Source organism: Hippopotamus amphibius, chromosome 1 (assembly GCF_030028045.1).
Source record: "Hippopotamus amphibius kiboko isolate mHipAmp2 chromosome 1, mHipAmp2.hap2, whole genome shotgun sequence".
NCBI lineage: Eukaryota > Metazoa > Chordata > Mammalia > Artiodactyla > Hippopotamidae > Hippopotamus > Hippopotamus amphibius.
In genome coordinates, this window is record NC_080186.1 from 5411197 (window position 1) to 5430792 (window position 19596).

At 59.6% G+C, this 19596-nt stretch overlaps 1 protein-coding gene across 1 annotated transcript in view; it reads left to right on the plus strand.

Moving 5' to 3' along the window:
* Positions 1-19596, plus strand: part of CAMTA1 (calmodulin binding transcription activator 1) — an 869135-nt gene that overhangs the window by 766668 nt on the left and 82871 nt on the right. Inside the window, exons 8-10 of the mRNA XM_057695058.1 lie at positions 9219-9359; positions 10864-12710; positions 18378-18504. Coding sequence (XP_057551041.1) covers positions 9219-9359; positions 10864-12710; positions 18378-18504 — 2115 coding nt within the window. The remainder of the gene's footprint in view (positions 1-9218; positions 9360-10863; positions 12711-18377; positions 18505-19596) is intronic.

Sequence of the window (19596 nt, forward strand, 5' to 3'; positions counted from 1 at the left end):
TGGCTGGAGTTTCTTCTCCCCCTGCCAAGTTGGGCTTCCATCCGACACTGCTAGACAATCAGAGAGCTGCAAGCACATTCATGCTATCACTACAGCGCAAAGAATTCCGCCTCGGTAACAATGCCACTTAGCAAATCAGAAGAAGATTCTGCGTGACTCGAATCGCTCCACAATGCACATCCTTGGCCCAGTTAGCAGGGCCGGTGCGGAAACATTCAACCAAGGCCACTTCTTATGCCACAGAGCTTCTAGGAGATTGCCCGTGAGGTCAAGTGCGGAGGTACAGAGAGCGCCATCCCCACGTGGCCTGAATCTCCTGCTGTAGTGGCCTGAGCAGCCCAAATTAGCTCCCGATTGGGAAGTCCCTCTGCCTGCCCCTCACCTCCGAGGTCCCACCCGCCTGGAAGAAGTCTTCACACCCTCCTTGTTCACGGTTGGAACAAAGCTGGTGCCTCCTCGTAGAAGATGGAAAGGTGGGTGGGGTTGGTCTTATGCCCCACGTCCCCAGACATTCAGAACCAGGAATTACAAGCCCATTCAGGACACACCCAGGCGTCCCCGTGCACACACACCACCCTGTCCCCGCTCAGCCTCCACACTCCTCCAAATAAGATTTCTGAAAACGCCATTCTCGGGACCAATAGGAGAATGAGAGTTGAGGGTGAGATGGGGAAATTGAATATGTGGGTGTCTGGATAAGAGACGTTAAGTCTAATGAAAATTTTATCCAGTTGAACCAAGAAATCACAAGCCAGGCCTTTATTCCTGTCAACAAGAATACAGTGAAAATTAAACCAACGCGGCTGCCGTTTTCCGTTGACCTTGTTGCCATGGAGACAGCCTTCTAGTGTCAACAACCGAGAGGCATCCACACGGCTCACTCACACCCGGAGGGGCACGTGGTGGCCCCTCTCCTGCCTGCCTCCATCACGTGATTCCTCGATAGGGCGAGCACATGTCCGGGTTGCCTGGGAGCGTCCAGGTGACACCATTGTCCAGACAAATGATCACAGCACCCTTTTCGGTTTCCAAGGTGACCTGTCCGGACATCAGTTAAACGGTCATCTCCATGTGGGTCTTTCTGGAGAGCTGAGTCCCTGGGTGGGAGCCCAGGCTGATGAGGGCGAAGAGAAAGGCCCCCCAAAAGCCTCTGTCAGGAGGTGGGGGGATTTTCTTTGTCATCAACATGCCACTTGTCACCTGCTTGACACAGCCCCAAGAAATCTCTTCCTCTGCAGAGAAAGCCAAATGTCCATCCCAGCAGGTGCCACCTGTGCTGTTACCGTGGTGACCCAAGCTCCAACCAGATGTGCCCTGTTATCCTTCCAGAAGTTCCGGCCCCACAGAGCAGAGGAGGGCAGGCAGCTTGCTCTCATCGGCTCCCGGGGCTGCCACGGGCTGAAGGGCCTGCGAGAGGATGCCTTTCTGACTCTCTAATTCCTTTCCAAGTGTTCCAGGCGTGACGCTTCAGAGCAGAAAGGGTCATCTCACTCTGGGCCCTCAACCCTGTCCTGCCTCAGATCTCCTGTGGACACCTCCGAATCGGAATCTGGAGTGTGGGGCCCACTTGTGTCTTTCTAGTCCCTTGGGGAACAGAGATGTGTTGTCAGGTGAACCAGTGGGGGGCACCCATTTTACAGATGAGGAAACTGAGGCCAAGAGGAATCAAAGGTCTTCCCAAGATTACATGTGTGTGAGGAAAAGAGCTGTGGCCACTGGAGCCCCTGACCCCTGGCCAGCGTGGTCCTGCCAGCCTGTCTCACACAAGCTCTGGTTTTAATTTATTTATTTAGTTTTTATTTTTTGCCGTGTGGCATGGGGGATCTTAGTTCCCTGACCAGGGATTGAACCCGTGCCCCCTGCAGTGGAAGTGCAGAGTCTTAACCACTGGACCGATGGGGAAGTCCCTGCCCACAGGCTCTGAACCGTCCTGAATCCCAGCTCCTCCCTCCTGTACAGCTAGCCGGGCACTGAGCTCAGAGGTTCTCCCTGGCCTTCAGGAAGTTTCTACCACTGCCTAGGGCAGCCATGTCAGGAAGGAACATTTGAGGTTTCTGCGGACAACCAAGAAGGCTGCCTCTGGGCCGCCCCCAACATCCCACCTCCGTTGACTCAGTGGGTCCCCCCCACCCCATCCCATCTCCAATAACTAGAAATTCAGGCGAGGAGCCCCCACAAACCCCACATTCTCCAGGAAGAGTGTTTCCTCAGGCTCCCGGTCTTTCGTAGAAATTTCCCCTACACTCACCCCAGTGGGCTGCGGTGAACGAGGCCAGGCACCCCTCTGGGAAACGCAGAGGCCCAGGTTCAGATGCTGAGATGCTCTCTTCGCACCGCCTCCCTTCCTCTCTCGCTCCTGCTCTTCCAGGAGCAGGCGCACAGCAGGCCCTGCCTCCCACTTCCTGCCCTGCCCCTGGGAGGCCCAAGACAAGCTTCCTCTGCCCTGGTCTGGGTGGCCCGGCCAGCCGGTCTGGGTGGCCACACACGCCAGCCTGGCTGCCCACCTGGCCCAGCTCTGAGTGAGGAACATCGCAAGGGAGGAGCCAGGGGCTTTAGAACTTCTGCCCCCTCCCTGTCCCCAGCCCACCTGGCCCTTCTGAGACAGCCAGCACCCTCCGTAGTCAGAGAGGGCAGGAGACAGCAGCGTGGGTGGCAGGCTGGGGGACAGCACCTGGCCCAGCCCTGGGGGTCTGGGTTTCCTGCACCCCCACCAGCCCCCAGGAAATTGGAATCCTTCTCTCTAGGAAGCAAAGTGAGTAGAAGGAATCTCGGCCTTCTGATGGGAGTAACCCTTCCTCCCCCGCCCATAACTAAGCATCCAGCCGTTCCTTGGTCCAGGAGGGATGCAGGCTGCGAAGACCAATCCGAGGCAGGTGGCTCAGTGGAAGCTGCAACCCTTCCCCACCCCTGCTTATGTGACCTTGGGCAAGTTCCATAACTTTCCTGAGTCTTGGTCCTCACATAATAAAATGGGACAATAATTCTGCCTCAAAGGACCACTGAGAGATGAGAGATGTAATCTCTAGCCCAATGGGTCTCAAATTTGAGTCAGCATCAATTCCCCTGGCGGGCAGGACACAGATCCGAGCCCCCTCCTAGAGTTTCTGATTCGTCATAGGGCTGGGTGGGGCCTGGGAATGTGCATTTCAGACATTTCCGGGTGATTATATGGCAGCTGGGACCACACTTGGAGAACCCCTGCCCGGTGCCCTGTCCACAGTAGACGCTCCATCAGGTAGATATTATTGTGATTATTTCTTTTTATAGTAGAGTCAGCATATAAAGAACCTAGCACAATGCCTGGCATGTAGAGTAAGATCAGTAAATATTATTTTTGTTATTATTATTGAGATGTGATGTGAGTTCTGCTTACAGTTCACTGGGGGAATTAATGAATGAATGAGGGACTTCCCTCATAGCACAGTGGTTAAGGATCCACCTGCCATTGCAGGGGCCGCGGGTTCGATCCCTGGTCCAGGAAGATTCCACATGCTGCGGAGCAACTAAGCCTGTGTGCCACAACTGCTAAGCCTGCGCTCTAGAGCCTGTGAGCCACAACTACTGAGCCCGCGTGCCACAACTACTGAAGCCCACACTAGAGCCCGTGCTCTGCAACAAGAGAAGCCACCGCAACGAGAAGCCAGCACACCACAACAAAGAGTAGTCCCCGCTCGCCACAACTACAGGAAGCCCATGCGCAGCAACAAAGACACAACGCAGCCAAAAAAAAAAAAATACACACGCACAAAATGAATGGATGAAACAAAAAGAGAGCAGTGCTGGAGGGGGTGTGAGTGTTTGTTTATTCACTCCACCAGTCTTCACTGGGCATCTGCCTTGAGCCAGGCATTGTTCAAAGCATGAGGGGTAGCACAGGTCCCCTCAATAACACCCTGTTTCCATAACTCAGACTCTGGCTCGGGTGGGAATGAGAGCTAGAGTAACCAGGAGGGCCTCCAGGGGGAGGTGAGGCTTGAGCTGGCGTGTGCTGGATGGAAGGGTAAGATTTAAAGTGGCAACAAAAGGAATGCCAAAATCTCGGCTTCTGTGCACCGGTGCGGAATCGAAGCTCGGAGACAGAGTTTTGTGTGAAGTAGAAAAGAATAGCTTTATTCGTTGCTTTGCCGGGCAAAGGGGGACACAGCAGTGTCCTGCCCCTCAAAACTGTGTGTTCCAACCCAGGAGGATTTGATGAGGAGTTTTACAGCAAGAGTTCAAGGATGGGGCTGCTGATAAGATTAGGGTGTGTGTGGGACCTACATGCCTCCAATCTGGTCTCAGGGAATCTTCTTGATGAGCTTCTCTGGCCCCTTTAATCTGGCCTCAGATGGTTTCTTGGCTGTGCCTCCCTTGATTTGCAACTGTTTGAACCTGCCCTTTGGAGCCCAGGGACGGTCATGGAGGCTGGCGTCTGCTCCCTACAAACAAGAAACAGGAGACACAGAAGGGCTTCCATGCCCAGGAGCCCCACAGGGTCCTGCTCCATTTCAAAAGGAGGCATTCTGGAAAGATCTCAGGGCCCCTCAAACATACACATCCTACACGAGCAGCTCAAGGGCAGGGTAGGTCTCTCCCAGGGGCTCACAGGGCTCTAGCCAGGGAGCCTGGGGAGGGGGAGGCCTGAGCCTTGATGGGAGCCGGGGCTGCTGTAACAGAACACCACAGACTGGGCCGCTTATGCCATAGGAATTTATTTCTCACAGTTCTGGCAGCTGGAAGTCCAAGATCAAGGTGTGGGCGGGGCTGGTGTCTGGTGAGCCCTCCCCCCCGGGGCTCGCAGGTGGCCGCCTTTCGCTGTGTCCTCACATGCCCTTCCTCTGTGGGCTCACTCCCGGTGTCTCTTCCTCTTCTTGTAAGGACACCAGTCCTGTTGGACTAGGACCCATCCCTAGGACCTCATGTATCCTTAATTGCCTCCCGAAAGGCCCTGTCTCCAAATATACTCACATTGGAGGTTAGGGCTTCAACCTAGGAATTTGGGGGGTACATAATTCCGTCCATAGCAGGGTGACAAGGCAGCTCAACCTGGGGTCAAGCTAAGCCTCCCTGGCCAAAGCGCTCCACCCCCCCACACACACCCCCACCCGGCCATGGCTGGGGTGGAGCAGACATAAAACCCAAGAGGCGCTTGGCTGCCGCTGGCCAGCGCCAGGGCCGGGGGATGGGGAGCTCACCCCCACACCTTCCCCAGCCCTCTCCTCCAGATCTCGGTTACACTCTTGCCGGCGGTTGGCCGCCCCTCGGGTGACTTGCTCATCAGAAGATGCTCTCCAAAGCGTGGCCCCTGCTGTTGTCACTGATTTCATTTTGATTATTCAGATTAGCGTTCGCACGGCCGCCGGCTGTGGGAGGCCGTTGGGGTGAACGTCGGGTACAGGCCGGGTCAGCGCCATCGGCGTGCAGACCAGTCCTCCCGCGGGGCCTGCTGCAGGCCGCAGGGCAGAGCCAGTGTCAGGTCCAGGTGCGGGGGTCCCCGGGCAGCAGCAGGACCGTGGGCAGAGCCGCAAGGGTACCCTGAAGCACCCCGCTCTCCACGGGCCAGTGTGGCCCTCTGGCCACTCGCATCCTGTGCAGGGCCGCGAGGAGTCACCCACGCCCATCTTCTCCCTCTCTGGTAACTTCCCTGCCCCAGCCTTCCTGCACACACAGGGCAGGTGCCCCTCCATCACCGGAGCAGCCTGGGAGCACCATCCAGACCTCCTGCATGGGGAGCTTTAAAGGCTCCTCTGCCTGGGATTCCGCAGGAAACACTCAGGCCACCCCCTCCCCCGCCACCCCTGGGTGGGGCCTGAGAATGAGGAGCCCCCCACTGAGACTCAGAGAGCAGAGGGGACGAGGTGCCCCAGAGCCACCAGGAGGGAATTTGGGAGGGATTCCTTTTTCTCGTTCGGTGCCCCCCCACCCCAGGTCATGACCTTACATTTCACCAAGGATACCTTTAATGAGTTGCCCTTTAGCTGCTTCTACAAAGGGGGAGGGGGCAGTGGCAGGGGAGGGGCCCGGTGTGCACGCGTGTATCAACCTTCCTTCCATAAAGCGCTCTCTTCCCTGTAGAATTCTCCTTTCCCGCTGATTCATTACGTGTCGGGAAGCAGAGCGTGACATGTTAAAAGCTGTCTTGATAGTATTTGATATTCAGTACTAACAGCTCACCACCTCCGAGGAGGGGGCTTCTCTCCCCGCCCCCACTGGAGGGGGAGGGAGGCAATTTGCATACTGGATGTGCTAAGACAGTAGGTAATTTGCATTAAGCATCCAGAAATTCTCTGCTTGCAATCTGTCACCCTTCACTGGGTTTTCATTTTATAACCTTTGCAACATAAGGAGAGGAGCAAGAGGCAGGAAGAACGCGGGAGCCGCACCCCCACTGGGGCTGGAGGAGGCGGGCCTGAGAGGCAGTTGTCAGCACACGGGGGGCCTGGTCAGAAATGCCAGAACATTCCATCAGAGGCCACTGCCAGTCTGGGGACTAGTAAGCCCACCCGACCCAAGGACCCTAGACCTTTGGGTGGGGTGGGGTCCTGCAGCCAGAAGCCAGAGGTGGGGCTGCCTGAGCCTAGCCCATGTCTCCAGAGATTCAAGTTCAGACTCAGGGGATGGGGGTGGGGGGAGTTCCCTGAGAACAGCTGGTCTGGCTTTGCCAAGAGCACCTGCTCCGAGTCCTCCACAGGTAGAAGCACCAGTGATGAGTTCTGGAGATGCTGCTGGTCTCAGACTTGCAGAATCTTCAGACTCTGTGTTCGCCATCCTGACTGCATGTGAGGAAATCCTGCAGAGCTTTTAAAAAAAGCCTGGGCACCCCTCCAGAACCTCCGGGCTGGGGCAGGGGGTGGACAGCTGGGACAGGCCATTTGTGTGTACAGCGGTTTGAGGGAAGGGATCCTTGAGTCCTGCACTCTTTCCTCCACCCCCACCCCCAGCCTCTGTTTTCTCATCTATAAAATGAGGATTCTAGAAAAGGTCCTCAGCCAAGGGGCCCCGGGCGTGGAGACAGGCCCTGACCCCTAACTCCTGCCTGGGCCAGGCCCCTTCTGCTGTGATCTGTTTTCCATATTAGATTTGCAGGTAGAGGTTTATTTGCAATAAGTGCTCCCCGGCTATGATGAGGTTTGCACATCACAGGAGGTGGGCTTGGGCCAGCAGGAGAGCCAGCTTCCTGGGGCTGCTGGAGAATTTCCCAAGCGATCCTAAGGGCAGGCGATGTCCACTTGCAGAAAGATGGGTGGCAAACACCCAACCCCTGTGCATCCGCATCACATAGGGCTCCAAACAGGCACCCATGACTTCAAATCCAGGCAGCTGAGCTAGCTCGAGGCAGAGGCCACTTAGCTGCCAACCTCTCTCAATGAACCGCCAGAATTGGGGACCCGCCAGCAGCAGGGCTATGGCTCCAGCGCTGTCGAAGGCGCGGGAGACAGAGCCCGGAAGACCTCCCGAGGGGCCAGAGCCTCATCAGAATGGAGTGGAGGGCGAGGATGGTGGGCGAACACCTGGGGCAGGTGCACAGAGAAGAAAAGTGGCGTCCTCGAGGGATTCCCAGCAGATCACAACCCTCACACGGGGGTTTCTTTGAAAAACCACTGAAGTTCTACATGAAGGAGCTGACGAGGAGCAGAGGCATGAGATGCACGGCGCCACGGAGCTCTCTCTGCCGCGTTCCAAGGCTAAGCCATCTGTGGATTTCACAGCAAGAAGCTGCCTTCCCCAGGCCTGTTCCCATGGAGTCGGCCAAGCCGCAGGGCAAGGCCAGCCTCACGTGCTGTGTGTCCCCGTCACTGCCATCATCAACATTAACGGTTGTGACAACAGCTACTCCTGGTGGGGTCCACACAGAGTGCCAGGCAGGATATGGGGTTTCCTCTGAGCTACCCTGAGAGGCAGATACTCTTGTATTCCCATTTTGCAGATGAGGAAACTGAGGCTCAGAGAGGTTGAGTGACTTGGCCAAATCCACACAGCAAGTAAAGACCAAAACCTGGACTCTGATCCAGGTCTGAATCTGACCCAGCTCCTACCCACTGTGTAGACTCTTGATGTGTGTCTCCTTGTGTCCTTCACAGAGCACAGGCAGGCTCTGCAAGCTGTGACCGTTCTTCCCATGGGATCCATGTGAGAGCGGGAGAAAGAACATTTTTCTTGCGCTGGCAAAGCCCCTGGCCTCTCGCTAACCTGACCCTGTGCCCTGATGCCCTGCCCCTCCTCCCAGACCACCAGCTCCCTCCGTCCCCATCTTCATAGGGACCTGGGTCCCTCCCAAATCCCCAGGCACCAGCTCCAGCCCTGGGTCTGTGGATTCCCTGCCTCTGGACCCAGCCCCCTAGAGTCACCAGAGAGGCCACCCAGGCTCAGCTGCCTGTCGGCTGGGTCTGCTCCAGCTGAGAAAATACAGCAGGGCGAGCGGGCATGAAACTCAGCCAGTCCCCAAGCTTGGCTGGCAAGTCGTTTACTTTGACCTCCAGCCTCATCCTGCCAGACAGGTGGGGCGCCCACCCTCAGCCATTCTGGGCCCCCCGCTCCAACACCAAGGATAGCGGGGGTCCAGGGTTGAAGAGGATGGAGCCAAAACTCCAGGGCAACAATCCAGGTGGCCGGTCATCAGTGGGCACCCACTGTCCAGGCTGTGTGGGCCCTTCTGTCCAACCCCTTCTCCCCTGGCCCAATCTGCAACCCCTCAAGGCTGAGAAGTCTGGTGAGAGCAGGAAGCTGAAGTGTTCTTCCCCCACCCCCAGCATCCCCGCCAGGGTTGGGCATCCATCCTGCTGAGAGCTGGGCCCCCCAACCTCCAGCACTCCCCCACGTCTCCACAACCTGCAGTCTGGAGACGTCCCTCAGCCTCCCGTACCTCTCCTTGCCCATCCTTGCTCTCTGTCTCCTCCACTCCCGGACCCCTTGAGGAGTCACCCAATGCACTTGGACTTTGCAAAAACAAAAGCAGCTCTCTGGGCCGTCTGCTCCCCCGTGATACGCCACAGGAATGGAGGACGGGAGGCAGAGGGGTAGCAGAGAGGTCCCCAGGGGAGTGGGGTCTGGTGGGGCAGCCTGCTCCTCCCTCCTCCTCTCTCCCTCCTCCCCTCCTTATGGCATCACTTTGCGGTGCCTGGAACCAGCCTCCCAGCAGAGAGGGGACCACACTTGGGGAGCGCCTAGGTCCCACCCCTGCCAGGACCTCCCCCTGCATACGTGGCCTCTGACTCTGCCCCCCGCCTCTCTCCCCACAGTCCACGGCATCAAGTGGACATGCAGCAATGGAAACAGCAGCTCGGGCTTCTCGGTGGAACAGCTGGTACAGCAGATCCTCGACAGCCACCAGACCAAGCCGCAGCCACGGACCCACAACTGCCTCTGCACCGGCAGCCTGGGTGAGCGGGGGGGGGCCCCCGTGGGCTCGGGCAGAGAGGGTGCTGCCAGGCAACGGGTGTGATGACCGTGAGGGGAGAGGGGTCAGCCAGGAGCCAGGCCACAGCATTGCACCCAGGGCTACTCTCCCTCATCCTGCCCGGTGGGGCTGGACGGGCTGGTATGGCAATCTACGTTGGGCCGGAGAGAGCAGTTTCCAGGGGCAGCTCCCTCTAGGAATGCGGGCAGCCGTCGGGGGCGCTCAGCGTTTGGCCTCTGTTCACATCCACCCGTGGCAGGTGCCCTCCAGGCCCTGGGCTCTCAGGCATCAGCCGCAGGAGCCTATGTCCCCAGGCACTGGGCCAGCGTGGGCTTTTCCAGGAGATCAGCCCTGAGTGGGCGGGACCACTCAAGCTAAAGCTCTTGCTTTCCCCTCTGTCTCCTCCAAGACTGTACAGCGTCCCACATCCTCTGTCCTGATGTGTCTGTGTTTCTGATAATGGTATCTGCTCTTTGAAATGTGCCTCTTCACGCCCTAGCTGCCTTAATTAGCTATTTCCGTGAGAGGGTCATGTCACTTCTCTGCGAAGTTCTGACGCATTTAGGAATCTTGGTGAGGCTGTAATAGGATCAGGGGAGAATTCATTCTTTTATCAAAAGCGGAGTCACCCTTATCAGATGGAATGAAAATTACGCAGAAGTGGAGGCCTGGGGACAGAGCCCTGAGGGAAGCTTGCTCAGAAATGCTCGGAGCCTGAGGCTCTTTCTTCTCTGCCGCTGCGCTGGGGGTTAGGACTGGGTCCTTGCTCAGGTCTTAGAAGGATTTCATCCCACAAAGAGCCAAGGACAGGCCCAGGCTAGCTACACAGGGCGTGGTGGCCCCAAATACCTTTCTGCCTCTGGAGTGACGTCTAGAACCCTCTCTGGTCCTGGGGCCTAAGAGCTAGTCCAGAGATCTCCAGTTACGCCACCCCCAGCCCCCCAGACCCTCGCCATCAACCACTGGCTTTCAGTCCCAGAGGGGCTTCCTGAAACCTGTGGCCTGAACAGGCATAAAAAGTTCCAGGGGAGGGGAGAGGGCCTCAGCCACCATCTCAGGCTGAGCGCCTCTGGCCAGCAAAGCCATTCCAGTGAGTGAACGGCTCTGAAGGTGGGAGGGACTTTCCTGGAGGACGACATTCTCCCCAACCTCTCCTTCCCTATGCACTGGGGGCCTTCTATTACTATTTGAAAACAGCATCAGGGACAAAGCCCCCTGGTCCGGAGGAAGGTTACACAGGGCACCTGAGAACCCGGGGTGGGTACGAGGGCCCGAGACCCTGAGTGTCTGTCCCCCGCCAGCCCTGAGGGGTCAGGGCCCTCCTGGACTCCCAGGCCAGGCTCTGCCAGACCCCAGCACTCAGGGACAGGGCCCACCGCAGCCCTAGCTCTGACTCTCTGCATGTGCGCCTGTGTGTGTGTGTGTGTGTGTGTGCGTACACGTGTGTGCATGCGTGTGCTCGTGTGTTGCGCTTCTGATCTCCGCAGGAGCGGGCAGCAGCGTGCACCACAAGTGTAACAGTGCCAAACACCGCATCATCTCGCCGAAGGTGGAGCCGCGGACGGGGGGGTACGGGGGCCACGCGGAGGTGCAGCACAACGACGTGTCCGAGGGCAAGCACGAGCACAGCCACGGCAAGGGCTCGAGCCGCGAGAAGAGGAACGGCAAGGTGGCCAAGCCCGTGCTGCTGCACCAGAACAGCACCGAGGTCTCCTCCACCAACCAGGTGGAGGTCCCCGACACCACCCAGAGCTCCCCCGTGTCCATCAGCAGCGGGCTCAACAGCGACCCGGACATGGTGGACAGCCCCGTGGTCACGGGCGTGTCCAGCATGGCGGTGGCCTCCGTGATGGGGAGCTTGTCCCAGAGCGCCACGGTGTTCATGTCCGAGGTCACCAACGAGGCCGTGTACACCATGTCCCCCACCGCCGGCCCCAACCACCACCTCCTCTCGCCCGACGCCTCTCAGGGCCTCGTCCTGGCCGTGAGTTCCGACGGCCACAAGTTCGCCTTCCCCACCACGGGCAGCTCGGAGAGCCTGTCCATGCTGCCCACGAACGTGTCCGAAGAGCTTGTCCTCTCCACCACCCTCGACGGGGGCCGGAAGATTCCAGAAACCACCATGAACTTTGACCCTGACTGTTTCCTCAATAACCCAAAGCAGGGCCAGACGTACGGGGGCGGAGGCCTGAAAGCCGAGATGGTCAGCTCCAACGTCCGGCACTCGCCACCCATGGAGAGGGGCTTCAGCTTCACCACCGTCCTGACCAAGGAGATTAAGACCGAGGACACCTCCTTCGAGCAGCAGATGGCCAAAGAAGCCTACTCCTCCTCCGCGGTGGCCGCGGCGGCCAGCTCCCTCACCCTGACCGCGGGCTCCAGCCTCCTGCCGTCGGGCGGCGGCCTGAGTCCCAGCACCACCCTGGAGCAGATGGACTTCAGTGCAATAGACTCCAACAAGGACTACACGTCCAGCTTCAGCCAGACGGGCCACAGCCCCCACGTCCACCAGACCCCTTCCCCGAGCTTCTTCCTGCAGGACGCCAGCAAGCCCCTCCCCGTCGAGCAGAACGCCCACAGCAGCCTGAGTGACTCCGGGGGCACCTTTGTGATGCCCACGGTGAAAACGGAGGCCTCGTCACAGACCAGCTCCTGCAGCGGCCACGTGGAGACGCGGATCGAGTCCACGTCCTCCCTCCACCTCATGCAGTTTCAGGCCAATTTCCAGGCCATGGCGGCGGAAGGGGAGGTCACCATGGAGACCTCGCAGGTGGCCGAGGGGGGCGAGGGCCTGATCAAGTCCGGGGAGCTGCAGGCCTGTAGCTCCGAGCACTACCTTCAGCCCGAGCCCACCGGGGTGATCCGCAGCGCGGGCGGCGTCCCCCTCCTCCCGGGCAACGTGGTGCAGGGACTCTACCCTGTGGCCCAGCCCGGCCTGGGCAACGCCTCCAACATGGAGCTCAGCCTGGACCACTTCGACATCTCCTTCAGCAACCAGTTCTCCGACCTGATCAACGACTTCATCTCCGTGGAGGGGGGCAGCGGCACCATCTACGGGCACCAGCTGGTGGCGGGGGACGGCGCGGCGCTCTCGCAGTCGGAGGACGGGGCCCGCGCCCCCTTCCCCCAGGCGGAAATGTGCATTCCCTGCTGCAGCCCCCAGCAGGCCGGCCTGCAGCTGGGCAGTGCCGAGGGCGGGGCGGGCACCATGGCCTACATGCACGTCGCTGAGGTGGTCTCGGCTGCCTCGGCCCCGGGCACCCTGGGGATGCTGCAGCAGAGCGGACGGGTGTTCATGGTGACCGACTACTCCCCAGAGTGGTCTTACCCGGAGGTAAGCTGCCGCCGCCGTGGCCTCCCCCCACCCCGCCTCGCCTGCTCCCCGCCTCACCTGCCCGCCCTCCAGCACGTGGGCAGGGGTGCTTGCATGTGGCTGCCCTTGCCTGGACGCTCTGGACCATGCAGACAAAGTCGTCCCCTCCCTCTGTCCCCCTGGCCCTGGAAACACCCCCGTCTCTCTCGGGCAGCGTTCTCCGTCCTCACGGGAGCTGGTGGCTTTAAAATCAGGGATCTCTTCAGAGGCCAGGTGGTCCTCCCAGCGCTGCCAGATCCATGTTTGCTGGCACCGCTGGCACCTGGCTGGTGTGTTAAAATTTCACCTTTGTTTTGCTTTGCCTCTTTTTTTTTCCTTTTGAGAAAAGCGTCCTAGGGCTGCTGGAAAAAAATTTGAAAATCGCCACCATAAATCGTCTGTATCCACTGCTTTTGATTTGTTCCACAAAACACAACAAAAATAAATTCCCATCAAATTGAGAGGGAGGGCACGCCAATTGGAAGAGGCATCTGTGAGATTTTGGGGGTATATCCAGACGCTACAAAACCAAGTGCATCCCCTCACCCCACCCCCATCTGTCTCAGTTTCCAGAGGGCTGACGTTGAGAATCACTGCTCCAAAGCCCACAATCGCAGGAAGACCCAGGTCTTGCCACGGTGGTTCCAGGTGTTTAAGGAAGGAATCTCTGCTTTTCCTATGAAGTAGAAAGGCGTAGGAAGGGAACAGAGTGGCCCGAGCATTCCCTAACCCCCTGCTGCCCACTAGGACACGCTCCATGACCCCTCTCAGCCCACCCGCCAGGTGCTCAGGGACCAGCACGTTGGGGCCCAGATCGGCACTTTCTCCCCCGGGGAGTGGCTGCTCACAGCTCCCTTGGCTCCACTGCCACGTTCCCTAGACACGAGGGCAGGGGCTGCTACCCAAGACACCGAGGGAGGGGTGCTCCTGAAAGACCCTGAAGCTCACGGGGTACCTCAAGGCAGTGATGCAGGCCCCACAGAAGCTCTTCTGGCAAGGGCAGGGCAGGGATGCTGGCTAAACCCGTGCGCGTCCCAGGCCCAGGTGCTGGCAGGGGCTCCCAGGACGGTGCCCAAGCTGGGACAGGGTTAACGGTGTTGTCCGAGAAGTGAAGCACTTCTGAGAGCCCATCTCTGCTTCCGAGTCTGCCCCAGGCCCTGGTGAGGGGACACTGAGGCCCAGGGTGGAGGGCGCGTCTCAGGGGGCACACCTGGGTGTCAATCCTGGCTCTGCCGTGACCTCGCCTCCCTGTGACTCAGTTTGCTCACCTGTCAAGTGGGGGTGATAACAGCACCTGCCTCGGGGTGAAGTGTGCTGCCAGGAGGGCGTGGTCCGTAGTGAGGGATCAGCAGGCTGTCACTGTTACTGGTCATCATTCTGTGGCCATCACAGCTCACGGCCCACTGCACTCCTTTGCGTGACCTGCTGTGGCGAAGAGGCTGCTCACTGTGTACAGAGGCCCCCGGCTCTCAGATGCCACGTCAGCCCAGGTAGCGGCTCTGCCTTGGGATGGGAGCATCCCAGGAATACAGCAGGTGTCAGAGCAGCCGGGCCTGTGCCCTGTGTCCACAGGCAGCGGGGTCATCAAAGCGCAGGTGTCCAGAGTCAGCTGCCCCACCCGGTGAGGAGCGCGGGGCTGGGGCCGGACAGCCTGGATTCAAATTCGACCCCACCCCCTCCTCCACTTACTAGCCAGTGGTGACTTCGGGAAAGGTCGCTGCATTTCCCGTCTCCAGGCCTGGGGCCACACTAGCACGTCCCTCGTTGGGCTGCTGTCAGGACTGAGTGAAGCGCTTCAGCAGCGCCTGCCTCTTCCGTCCACCTGCACCCCCACGAACCCCCCAAACTCCGGAAGTTTCCAACTCAGTTTCCTCTTGGTGTGGCTCACTGTGACCCCACCCCCTGCGGTGGAAGGTCAGCTCAGCCCAGCAGCTTGCCCCCCATGGGGCTGAAGAGGGGCCCAGAGGGAGGCCTGGGGCTGGGGTGCAAAGAGGTCAGAGCTGGGAGTTGGGGTCCTGCCTCTTGGGCCTGACCCTGAGACCTGCCTCCTGGGCCTCAGTGTCCTGATCTGTCAGTGGCTGAGCGGGGTAGCTTCAAGGCCGCCAAGCCCTCCAACCTTGGAGATGTGGTCCTTCCGCGGGATGCTCTGAGGCCCGCTGGACTTCGTCCAGCAGGAGGAGTAGCTTTTTACCCTCTGGGCTCAGCCTGTGAGCTGAGTGCACATCTCTGGGCCGGTCCAGGCCCTCCCTCCGGCCCCTGGGACCTGCGGGCACTGGTCAGGGGCCCTTGGCAGGCCTGGCCCTCTCTGTCCTGTATCCCAGCACCGGACTGCGGGTGCCTGAACTGTACCTCGGAGAAAGTCAGTTCAGCAGCTCGCCACGCGAGGGCGGCACGGGAACAGGAAAGGAAGGATGGCCTGGGAGCCTCGCAGAGGGAGCTGCCGGTCCCGCTCTTCCAGAAGCTTGCGATGCTTCCAGCTACCGAGAAACAAAAGCAGCTCAAATTCAATTTGATTTGGAAAATGTACAGATGCCACCCAGCCTGGCTGTTTGGGGCCCAACGTGGCTGCTCGGGGAGGCCTCTGCAGAGGCCCCTGCGGCTCCGCCGGCCACTTCCTCCCCGCCATCCTCCCCCACCCAGTCCAGCAGCAGGGGCCGCCCCTCCTGGGTTCTCCTGAAGGAGATAGCAACTTCTTCCCATCCCTCCTCTCCCCTCACAGCCCCCTTGCCCCACCTGGCTGGCATGGTACCCCTTGCCCTCTCCCCTTCTCTGTTGGGAAGAAGCCTGCGTCCCTCCTGTCAGGAGCTCAGTTCTAGGCAGGCTGCCCGGGGGTGCGTCCCGATCTGTGAATATGGGGTCAGTCGCTCAGCGCCCTCACCCAGCTCTAAAATTCCAGGGCGCCCAGGCACCCACTCCTCAGGGATGCTAAGGCCGGGGCTATCTTGCTGTCTCTTCTGGAGCATCCCTCCCCGTTCCCTCTCTGCTCTGTCTGCCTCTTCACCTACACACACACACACACACACACACACACACACACACACACACTGGAGGTGCCCTTGGGCCCCTAGGATCCACCTAGGTGCATTAGAAATCCAGGTCCTTTATCTCAGGGCTCCCAGGGCACAGAGACCTCAGACAGCATGTGCTGCTGCCTCGCCTCCCCCCAAGCCCCTCTGCGTCATCTCCTTGCACTGATGCTCCTGCCACACCAGGCACAGGAGGCTGCAATCAGGACTGTCAGGTGCCCGCGTCACAGCGATTCAGCACAGCCGGGCCGATGTTGCCATGGAAACCATCTCCTGAACCGCGGGATGCTGAGCCCCTCCCACAGCAGTTTCCATGGAGACGGTCCTGATGTTCTCCAGTAATTTCTGCAGTCCTTTGTTCCTCACAGCAGCCCTGGCTTCATGCGAGCAGCTGTTGATTGCGCTTATTGGTTTTTTATATTTGTTTTTTCTTTCCTTTCTTCTCACAGAGTAATTGTCTGTGGCCTTTTGAAGCCACTGCTCTTCCACTGCCCAGGATCCAGGGTGGATCATGCCAGGAGCTGGCCTCTGGTGCTCCCAGGCACCCCAAAGTCATGTTCTACCTGTGCCATGTGGCGCATCTCCCAGCCAGGCACCCACTCCCAGCTGTGTGCCCAAGGATGCTGGCCACAGCCCCGCCACTCCGACAGAACTCTAAATCTCTCTGCGGAGCCATGTATCAAAACCAAAGAACCTCAAGGCCAGAGGGTCCCTAGAGTTTAAATGCCACCCAGAGAGGTTGGGCCACTTGCCTGAGGACACACAGCTGCGGGGGGGGCAGAGGCAGGTCTCTTGCTTTTGGCTCCTGGTGTTGAGCTCTGTCTACTACCCTCCAAACTTTGGTTGTCTAGCAGTAAGATGACTTCTTCAGCCATTCCAGGCAGAGGAAGGAAGGCCCATCCAAGAGCAGAGGTGGAAGGCCTTCCAGTCGAGGGGAGCCCCTTCCATAGGGACTATGGGGGACCCACCTCCACCTCATCCCTGGAAACACCCTTCCTACTGCTGATGCCCAAGGCCAGCCCTGGGCCAGGTCTGCTTCCAGGACCGTTGTGGGGAGCCCCAGGAGCAAGTCCCATGTTGATGCCGGGGTGATGGGCCATTGCCAAGGACAGGTCACCCAAGAACAGGTGACTGAGCAGGAGAGAGCGTCTCGCTGGCATTAGGGGTGGCGGGAGAGCTGGGGTCTGGCCTCTCTGGCCTGGAGAAGCCGGGGAAGGAGGGCCTTGGGCTGCACTCCTCACTGCGTCCACCACCCCAGTCTCCAGCAGGCGCGCCTCTCGACCTTCTGCCGCCTGGACACTAGGTGGTGCTGTCCACCCTGTCCTGGGCAGCGCTTGGCCCCCTGCTGGGAAAGGCGGCTGGCGGGGGCGGGTAGCCCACCCAAGGAGAACCAGGGGAGCCCCAGAGGCCAGCCACCCCACCCTCTGCACCCCTGGGGCGTGCCTCCCTTACTCAGTTACCCCGCCTTCCCCTTGGCTGTCTGAGCCCTGAGTAGAGCACCTACACCTCCATGCCCACATCAGGCAGGACCGCCTGCTAGTAATCGCTAAGCTTGGACAATAAAACAGGACTGCCCGGGGCACCGAGACATAAGCCACCCTCCTTGCTCCGTGGCTGCCCTGGCTGTTTCTAGCTGGAGGTCAGGGAGCGCCCGTACCTTTCCTGTGCTGTCCTGTGCCTGGGCGCCTCTGGGATCCTTGGGGGCGGGGCCCTCTCCCCTTGAGCTGAGCAAGGTCGTCAGAGCTCCCCTCCCCCACCCCCTCCCCCCTACTCCCCCACTCTCGCCCTGTGGGAGCAGCTGCAGCCCAGCCAGGCTGCAAGCACTTCCGTGCCTACATGTACCGTGTGCACACAGCCGGGGGCCATCTGGGCGTGTGGACGGCGGCACAGATGGTGCCCTCCGTGGCTCAGCAGAGTCAGGAGGTGATCCCAGCCTCACCCTATCCCTAGCCTCCTGCTGGAAACCCCCTCCAGCCCAGCCCCACTCTGAGCCTCTCCAGCTCTGAGCCCTCCTTCCAATGTTCTGTTCTGCTGTCTTTCTCATCACCTTCTTCATCCACCCCCACTTCACTGCCCCCTCCCCTGGCTATCCCCACCACACCCCGGGCATCGCGGGTCTCCCCTCATCTCCCCGCCAGAACATCCAGTCCCCGGAGGGCCACTAAGATGCTCAGGCCCGTTTCCACAGCTCAGAGTTCACACAATCTGTCCACAAGCAAATGACAGAGAAAACCCCTCCCTCCCTTCCACTTCCTCCCCCCTGGCCAGTACTCAGGTGCATCCTAGGGGGAAAGGTTTGAAAAACTCTGTGCTCCCTTCTGCCTGGAGCTGAAAGCTCCACTTCCAGGAGAGGGTCGGGGGTCAGCACTGCCAGCCCCCGTGCTGGGTGCCAGCGGAGGAAGGCAAGGAGCATCTGGGGGCCCCGAGGCACCCGGGGGAGGAGGGCTGGGGCCCTTCTTCCTGCCACAGTCCTGGAACAGTAGTTTTCAAAAGTAGGGCTTATGGCAACCGGGAGTCTGCATGTTGCACAGCACGTGGGCTGGGGGCGCCGCACGGGGGCCTGTGTCCCTCGCCCCTCCCCTGTGGCTGACCCCCACCCCCCGCCGGTCTCTGTTCCCTCCAGGGAGGAGTGAAGGTTCTCATCACAGGCCCGTGGCAAGAAGCCAGCAATAATTACAGCTGCCTGTTTGACCAGATCTCAGTGCCTGCGTCCTTGATTCAGCCTGGAGTGCTGCGCTGCTACTGCCCAGGTGAGAGGCCGCCTCCCGCCAGAGGCCGTGGGGCCCGGAGCACTGGACTCCGAGTCGGCCTGGAGGGGGGTGCCCTGGCACAAGTCGTGTCATTTCTCTGGGCCTCGGTTTCCTCCGCTCTGAAGGAGTGGGTCCCGGATTGGCTACTGTGACGTCATCTGTCCTGGGCTGATGGACCCCTCAGCGTGATAGGTGGGGACACAGGTGAGTGCGGCTGGATTTTGAAGAGAACCTGATGGAGGACTGTTTCAACAATGAATGAGCCAGGTTGACACATGCAGGACTGGCCACAGCAGGAATCTCTAACCACCTTCTACCTGAAGGGTTACGGGAGCTGGTGAGAGCCAGGCAGCCTCTGGGCCCGGAGTCGGGGCCACAAGGCCACCCACTCCCCCCACCCGTGCCTCCCACAGCCCTGGCCAAGCAGAAGCCACGAGAACAAGAGAGCCCGCAGCACGCGGTCCACGAGGCCAGTCCCCTGGGGCACAGAGTGGGTCAAAGAGAGATAGAGAAGTCCCGGTGGACCACAGGGGAGGGGGTGTCAAACTGAGAATAAACCGCACAGACTCCAGGGTCACATCAGCCCCGCCACGGCCAGGAGAAGGCACAGGCACATCGCCTCCTTCCATTTTCAGGGACCGGAGGCCCTGGGTGCCGTACCCGTGGCTCTGACCTTCTCCCTCTCACTCAGGCAGAGCTCATCATCATCCATGTAGCTTGGTGTCTGTGTCTAGTCAACTTGCCCTTGACCTCTGGCCATTACCTCCTCCCCACTGGCCCATTGGCTCCATGAGGACAGGGTCTGTGTCTTTCTTGGTCACCAATGTGTCCCCAGGGCTTGAAAACTGCTTGGCACATTACAAAAACAGGGTGGAGATTACAAAGGAACCTGCTTCTAGAGCTGATGTTTTCTGTTCCCTGGGCTGGTGCTAGGAAGATGCCTTGACTGGCCCCTAACACGTGTCATTATTTCCAGGGATGACCTGTGTAGCTGGCCCAGACGATAGACAGAGAGGCAGATGAGGAGGCGGGGTAGAGAAGCCGGAGCGTCCCACTCCCTGTTATCTGAAGCCAGGGTGCCTACAACAGGAG